This window comes from Acomys russatus, chromosome 28, assembly GCF_903995435.1.
Source record: "Acomys russatus chromosome 28, mAcoRus1.1, whole genome shotgun sequence".
In the NCBI taxonomy this organism is placed as follows: Eukaryota; Metazoa; Chordata; class Mammalia; order Rodentia; family Muridae; genus Acomys; species Acomys russatus.
Genome location: NC_067164.1, coordinates 25,349,938 through 25,358,134, shown reverse-complemented (window position 1 = coordinate 25,358,134; position 8,197 = coordinate 25,349,938). Strand labels below are relative to the sequence as shown.

Below are 8,197 nucleotides of genomic sequence, written 5' to 3'. Positions count from 1 at the left end.
TAAGAAATATGGGTCCTTGTTGGATTTACTATCTCTAATAGGGAAAAAAAGAACTTTTTGAACTATATCCAAATTCTCTACTTTTTTAGAATTGGTAGACTGTTCTGTGAGGCATTTCCTGGGGAGAAGCAACATCAACACACGTGCATATGTGCGTACTCTCTCTCTCTCTGTCTCTGTCTCTGTCTCTGTCTCTCTCTCACACTCACACACACACACACACACACACACACACACACACACACACACGCGCGCGCACACACACACACACACACACTAAAGATAGAGAAGCCACAAGAGACGAAAGTAACATTGTACCAACTTGGAGAACTAATGAGTTTATTAACAATAGTATGTGTGAGAGGTTACTCACATGAGCAAAGATGCTCATGAGCTGCATCACTGAAAAGCCCACGGTTTAATAAAGCCACAACCCTGGTGCTTTCTGTATGATTTGCAGGCAGCTAGAGAGGGTTCAGAGCCTCTGATAAGTGTCTCCTTCCCCAGCAGTTGTTTAAGTGTCCATATCCTCATGGAGGAGCCCTAGTAGATCTTGTATACTTCAGCTTTTCAGCTTGGGATGGGGGCGGGGGGGAGCATGTTATTTCAAGAGACTCTTCTTGATGACAGTGTTTCAGTTCCAAGAAAGCCGTTATACAACACAGAGTCCTAAGTAATCCCAAAGATGAGAGGAGAAAGACCACTGGCCCAAATTATCGTGGCCATTAATTAAAGCAAGGCTCTCTTGTTCATGTACGTGGCTGTTTCTCCCTAAGGCAGGTCAGCATTGGATATGAGGAAGACAAGCTTTTGTAGCTCTGAGATAGGGGGCTGATTTCAAGCAGGGGGTTTAGTGGGCAAAATAGGCAGGGTTACAGGAGCAGAACATAAGCATAACAAGTTAGTCCTAACAACCTCCTGAAACAAAGACATGATTGCAAGATGGGCATAACAAGGTAGTCATGACAACAGGTAGTCATAATGAGGTTGTCTCTGCAGGTGTGCTGCCTGGATTTTGTTTGATTTGATTTGACTTGATTTTTTTTTCTTTTGGTTTTGGTTTTTCAAGACAGGGTTTTTCTGTGTAGCCTTGGCTGTCCTGGACTCGCTTTGTAGACCAGGCTGGCCTCAAAACTCACAGCGATCTGCCTGCCTCTGCCTCCCAAATGCTGGGATTAAAGGCGTGCATCACCATGCCTGGATTGACTGGATTTTTATAAGTCTTATGCATAAGACATCTTTGGCCACCAAGACAGGTATCAAGATAGGATGACTAAAGGACTGCCATCTGCTCTGCCTCTGACCGATACAAGGACACCACCAACAAGGTGCACCTGCGTGACAGTTGGTCATAACCTTTTGAAACAAAGGTCGTGTTGTAAGATGGTTATAAATAACTTCTTGAAACAGAGATATGATTGCTATTTGTCAGTACTCTAGAATCACAAAATGTATGGAATGACTCATATATATACACATATATTCCATATATATCTATATATAAATATATTACATATATGTGGATATTTTGGAATGGCTTACAGGCTGGATTCCAACTAATCCAACGATGGTTAGTTGTGGATGGAAAGTGCAAGAATCTAGTAGTTGCTCAGTCCCATGAGGTTGTGTGTCTCAGCTGGTCTTCTGTATGAGCTGGAATCCCAAAGAAGTAAGCTCCAATGCCAGGGAAGGAATGGATGCACTGGTAAAGGGAGGGCAAGGAACGAACCATTCCTTCTCCCATTGCTCCTTTTTTATTTAATTAATTTATTCAGATTATATGTCTGTTGTTATCTCCTCACTTGTATCCTCCCGTTCCTCCTTCCCTCCCTCCTTCCCTCTTTCACCCTATTCCCCTCCCCTAGGTCTATGAGAGAAGGGGACTTCCTCCCTCACCATATGGTCACAACCTATCAAGTCTCAGTCTGGTAGCCTGGTTATCCTTCCTCTGAGTGCCACCAGGCCTCCCCACCAAGGGGAAGTGGTCAAATATGGGGCACCAGAGTTCTTGTCAGAGTCAGTCCCCACTCTCCACACAACTGTGAATAATGTCCTGTCCATTGGCTAGATCTGGATAGGGGATCTCAATGTCTGCTGCATGTATTGTCTTTGGTTGGTACAGTAGTTTGAGCAGACCCCTCTGGGTCCAGATCTGCCCATCATGATGATGTTCTTGTAGGTTTCTAGGACCCTCTGGATCCTTCTATTTTCCCATTCTCCCATACTTCTCTCACCTAGAGTCCCAATAGGAGGTCCCCGCATCTATCCCAATCTCCTGGTAAATGAGGATGTTCATGGGACATCCCTTTTGGGCTAGTGTCCAATTCTCCCATTGTTCCTATATAGGCTTTCAGCGGAAGGTATGGCTCAAGATCCGGATTAAAGGCATATGTCATCCCACCTCAAGATCCGGATCAAAAGCCTAGGTCTTCCAACCTCAAGACCTGGATCAAAGGTGTGTTGACTTCAGCCACATTTCAGACTTTGTGTGTAAGATCTCTTGAGACAGCTCAGCTCTGGACTAGAAGGCTGAAGGAAGCCATAGAAGATGTATAAACAAACCGGTGTGGTGGTGTTTGGGTGAAACTATATGGAATTTTATTTACTTGGAGCAGAAAATTTCTTGTTTTGATTCGTCCACCCCCCCCCCCCCTCCACCCCACCCCCCTGCCCCGCATCATGATTAAAACAAAGCAAAGCAAAACAAAACATACGAACCAGGACTCGGAGTGGTGAAACACACCTGTTAGCACTTAAGAGGCAGAAGCAGGAGGATTTTAAGTATGAGACTAGCCTGGCCTATTTAGTGAAGCACTTACTTTTAAAACCCCAAAGCGGGAGCTGGAAAGACAGACAGCTTGGAGTTTCAGAGCAGCTGGTGCTCTTGCAGAAGACCAACTCCAGTTCCTGGTGTTTGAGCACCCTCTTTTGACCGCTACAGGCACTGTGTGCACGTGGTGCATTTACAGGCTGGCAAAACATTCAAATAAAAGTAAATCTTTAAAAAAAAAATTTAAAAATCCCAGGCAGGCCTTTAATCTCAGCACCCAGGAGGCAGGGACAGGCAGATATCTGTGAGTTCAAGTTCAGCCTGGCCTACAGAGCAAGTTCCAGGCTTGGCTAGGGCTATTTAATAAGACCCTGTATCAAAAAGAAAATAAGTAAGTAAACAAACAAACAAATATTACAATTATCTTCATGAGAGGAAAATAAAAGTTAGACAAACAAACACTTTACCCCTTATGCCTGGCAATGGGCAAAGAGACACCTTGTTGTTGTTGGTGTTCTTATATCAGTCAGGGGCAAAGCAGATGGCAGTGCTTTGTTCATCCCAGCTTGATGCCTGACTTGGTGGCCAAAGCTATTTTATGCCTAGGACTCATACAAATCAAATAAAATGAACCCAGATCCAGGCAGCATACTGCAGGAGGAGGAAGAGAGACAGATACCTGCAGACAGCTATGCCGCCCACAGGTCTGGCCTCCAGTGCACAGCACAGGTGGCCCCCTAGACGCCTGCTTGTGGCCACACTACACTGCACAGATGGAGAATGTTACCTGGGGCCTGCCAGCCACTTTGTCCAGCCTGCAGAGGGAGCCACCACAACAGGCCAGTATGTGGTGGTCAGGCGGGAAAGAAAAAGAGTGGAGAAGTGGCAACATTGTGTAGAGATGGAGCTAGAGCCTGGAGGGTGGAGAGGACTGGCCTGTTGTGAGTGGCCGTCTGCATCACCTAGGAGCACGCCCAAATTGCCACTGAGGCCCATGTCTGAGCTTGTGACTATGCAGTGGCAGAGGTCGGTGTCGATGTCTGTGGCTCATATCACTGTTAGAGAACCTGGAGGTATCCCTGGTTGAGGCAGCCACCGGCGTCCACATGAATATCCAGGGGCTGTACATAACTGGCCTTCTACCTCGCTGGATGTGGTGCTCTGGACAGCTGGCCTCATCTCTGACCACTGGCAGCACTCGGGAGACTGGGGCCTGCACCTCACGTAGTCAGCGCAGTGGAGCCGGCCCTGGTGGCGGGGCTGTGGGGGAGCTGGCCAACCCTGCCACTCATCTGCCATGAGGTGGCACAGGTGAGGAAGAAGATGATGCCCCCCCCTCTCCTGGCTGCCACCCCCAGCAGTCGGGAAAGCTGCCCACAGGGTCAGGAGCTATGGAGAGCTAGTCCTGCCCCTCACTCAGGAGAGTGGGCCCTACACCTCACCAGGACAGGACAGCAGAGCTGTGAGGTGATGTGGGTGCAGGTGTGATGCCCTCCCTTGTCACCTGCAACAGTCGGGAGAACTGACCCTGAGGTCACAAGAGTGGGTGAGGTGGCTCTGCCCCTTGATGGCTGCAACACTCAGGACAGCGGGCCCTGCACTTCGCTTGAGCTGCACAGTAGATCTGACTCTGGTGGAGGGGGTGTAGGTGAGCCTCCCCAAAGGCAAAAGCAGGGGAACTGACCCTGCCCCTTGCCAATGGTGACACTGGGTGACTTAGCTGGAGCAATGCTGGAGAGTTAACCGTGGTGGTCCGGATAACGGGGAGCCAGCGGGCTGATCAGCTTGGCTACCACCTGGGTCCAGATCAGCCTGAGCTATATCAGACAGTGTCCCCCCCCCCAAAAAAAAGAAAAAAACAAAACAAAACAAAACAAAACAAAACAAAAACCTGATCTAGACATCAAAAGAGCTAAGCTCAGACCCCGCTGGGGAAGCCCAGAGTGCTCTGGCAGGCTTTCTGAGAGCTTTGCTCTTGCAAAGCTGGTCCTGGAGCCCAAGTGGAGTGCTCTGGATCTCCTTTGCAAATGTCCATTTTTCCAGGGTGAAGTTTCTTAAAGTTTTGCTCCTTTTGAAGTTTGGGCCATTGTTCTCTGTCACACTCCTTCACACTGTGCACATTAGTGCATGTCAGTGTGACTGGGGAAGAGTGCTTAGATATACACCCAACAGTAGCGACCACCTTCTGTGTGCCATCTGAACCTCTTCTTGTCCCCCTGCGGGAACTCATATACCACCCTGCACATGCCTTTGAGCAACAAAAGCTTATTGAACAACAGAAAGAATGAGGACCTCATTTCGGATCCCCAGTACCCATGTGAAAGCTGGGTATGGTGATGAATCTGTAACCCTAGCCCTAGGGGTATGGGGGGGCAGTAGGAAGGGAAAAGAGGACACAGATTTCTGGAGCTTGCTAGCTAGCCAGTGTGGCCAACTGGTAAGCTCCAGATCAAGAGAGAGGCCCTGACACAAAAAAGGTAAAGTGCAGCGAAAGAGAGGAAGATATCTAGTTTTGACCTGTTACCTTCATACCCACAGGTGTGCACATGGACATATACACAACAACGTGTATAACACACACACACACACACACACACATACACACACACAACCAGAATGGGGGTTATAATGGTCTAAACCTGTAGTCCTAGCACCCAGGCAGCAGAGGAAGGAAGATAAGGAGTTGGTGGCTACTTTGTGTCAAACACAGACACAAGGTGTTGGAGAGATGGCTCAAAGGTTAGGAGTGTTTGCCGATCTTGCAGAGGATCTGAGTTCAAGTCCCAGCACCCACCTGATTAAACATCTGTACCTCTTAACCTCAGGAGATCTTAAACATCTGTACCTCTAGTCTCAGGAGATCCAGCACCCTCTTCTAGACTGCAGGGCATACTTACATCCTTGCCACCATACTCATAATTTAAAAAAGAAACTGTTGTTGTTTGAGGCAGGGTCTCACTATGTAGCTGTCCTGGAATTCACTCTGTAGACCAAGCTAGCCTTGAATTCACAGAGATCTGCCTGCCTCTGTCTTCCAAGTGCTGGGATTAAAGGTGTGCACCACCACTGCAAGGAAAAAAAAAAAAAAAAAAAGAAACAAAAACAAACACAAACCCCAAAGAACAGACATAAGAACAAAATAAACACAGACAAATGTAAAACCCACCCCCAGTTTGCTGACTTTACACAACCAGGCTGTGGACCCCTACACTTGAGAAGGATGTGTCTCCAAATGTGTTATAGACCAGGGTTGACAAACTGCAGCTCACAGGGAAAATCCAGTCCACCACCCTCAGCAGAGGCAACTTACTTATTTTGTAGGGATACTGTTTAAAATGTGATAACTAACTTGCCCGGCATGGTAGTTCATGCTTTTAATCTCAGCCCTTGGAAAGCAGAGGTGTTAGATTTCTACAGGTTCAAGGCTAGCCTAGTCAGCATAGTGAGGTCAAGGCTAGCCAGGTCTACATAAAGAGATTCTGTCTCAAAACAAACAAATGTAATGACTGATAGATAGAACAGGCTTGGTACTTAGCTTTCAGCATTATGGTTTCAGCATTTTTGCTTGTTTTTTATGCTGATACCCAGCAAAAAATTGGTGAAAAAATAAAAACGATCTATTCTTCTCTCATACAATATAACCTGACTACAAATTCCTTTCCCTCCATTCCTTCACCTTCACTGTCCCCTAGATTCACTCCTTTTTCTTTTTTTCCCTTAAGGAAAGAACAGGCCTCCCAGGGATATCAGCCAATCATAACATAAGAAGATACAGTTAGATTAGGTACAAACCCTCATATCAGGGCTGGGCGAGGCAGCTCAGTGGGAGAAAAAGAGTCCCAAGAGCAGGCAAAAGAATTTTTAATCCTTCACGTGTTTTTCCTTGATACAAGATGGGTCACGAACCTGACATATTTAGACATGGTCTTTGCAAGTCATTAAATCTTCCCAAATGACCCACAGGGGTTTCCTAGTACCGCCACATAAAAGAAACCCCATAAAATTTCCAATCCAGATGTTGTTCACCTGTCACCCCAACACTCAGGAGGCCGAGACACTGAACTTGGGTCCTCTGTAAAAATACCAAGTGCTTTTAACCACAGCCACAGATCTCATCTAGTTCTTTGTGACATGTTTACCACATTGTACTGTAAGATTTTATTAGGTGGCTCTTTTCCATGATGGACTTTGTACAACTTGGGAACAGGATGGGGTTCATCTCTGTATCCTAAACACTTAGCAGAGGTCCCGAAACACAGCGGGCACCAGGTTACTGTTCTGCGTTAGGACTGGCATGAGACTGCTTTTCTGCTAAGCTTCCTCAGGGCCGCCTTCATGTCCTTGTTCCTTAGGCTGTAGATAAAGGGGTTCAGCGTAGGGATGACCACCCCACACATTAACGCAGCCGTCTTGTCTTTCTGGGATGAGGTGGTGGATGCTGGCTGTAAGTACATGCTAAAGATGGTTCCATAGAACAGTGACACAACAGTGAGGTGGGAGCCACAAGTGGAGAAGGCTTTCCACTTTCCCTGAGCAGAAGGGATCCGGAAGACTGCCCTGAAAATGCAGATGTAGGAGACTAGGATGCACAACAGTGGGCTGAGGCCCATGACGATGCCGAAAGCGAAGATCACCAGCTCGTTGGTGTGTGTGTCTGAGCAAGAGAGTTTCAGGAGGGGCATGAGGTCACAGAAGAAGTGAGGGATTTCTGACCCTGCACAGAAGGTCAGTCGGGCCATGAGACAAGTGTGTACCAGGGATTGGAGATTAGTAACAACCCATGGCCCACCCACCAGTAGCCCACAGATACGTGGGTTCATGAGCACTGAGTAGCGCAGTGGGTACGCAATGGCCACCAGCCGGTCAATGGCCATCACTGCCAGGAGGAAGCTGTCTACAGTCCCAAAGAGGTGGAAGGCATACATTTGGGCAAGGCACCCTGTGAAAGGGATGGCTTTGCTCTGGGTCTGGATGTTCACCAGCATTTTGGGGACAGTAGTGGAGGAGAAAAAGATGTCAACCAGAGACAGGTTGCAGAGGAAAAAGTACATGGGTGTGTGCAGGTGAGAGTCTGAGATGATGGCCAGGATGATGAGCAAGTTCCCAAAGATAGTGACCAGGTACATGGACAGGAACAGTCCAAAGAGGATGGGCTGCAAGTCTGGGTCCTCTGAGAGTCCTATGAGATGGAATTCCAAAACTGTTGTCTGGTTTTCTGGTGCCATAGAGAGCTTGTGTCTGCAGAAACAGAAGGGGCTGGAAGCAACATAGAGCTGGAGTCAGAGATGGGACTCTAAGCCTGTGGAAACTTTTAAGATTCTGTGAAAATTCATCTACTCCTTTTAAGTGAAAAAAAAAAAATTTAAAGCTACCTTCACGCTATCTAAATCTGCAGTAATTAGTGTCTCAAATTTCTAACTTAGGTAC

The 8,197-nt window shown here is 47.2% G+C and overlaps 1 protein-coding gene and 1 non-coding gene across 2 annotated transcripts; one reads left to right on the top strand and one right to left on the bottom strand.

Annotated features, from left to right (window-relative positions):
* Window positions 1-3,241: 3,241 nt before the first annotated feature.
* On the top strand, window positions 3,242-3,385 carry LOC127211124 (small nucleolar RNA SNORA48). The gene has a single exon (XR_007833399.1). It is a non-coding gene; the product is annotated as a small nucleolar RNA SNORA48 (small nucleolar RNA).
* Window positions 3,386-7,053: 3,668 nt separating this feature from the next.
* On the bottom strand, window positions 7,054-7,995 carry LOC127210986 (olfactory receptor 1I1). The gene has a single exon (XM_051170792.1). The coding sequence runs from the start codon at window positions 7,993-7,995 to the stop codon at window positions 7,054-7,056; it is 942 nt and encodes a 313-aa protein (XP_051026749.1).
* Between the last annotated feature and the right edge of the window lie 202 nt (window positions 7,996-8,197).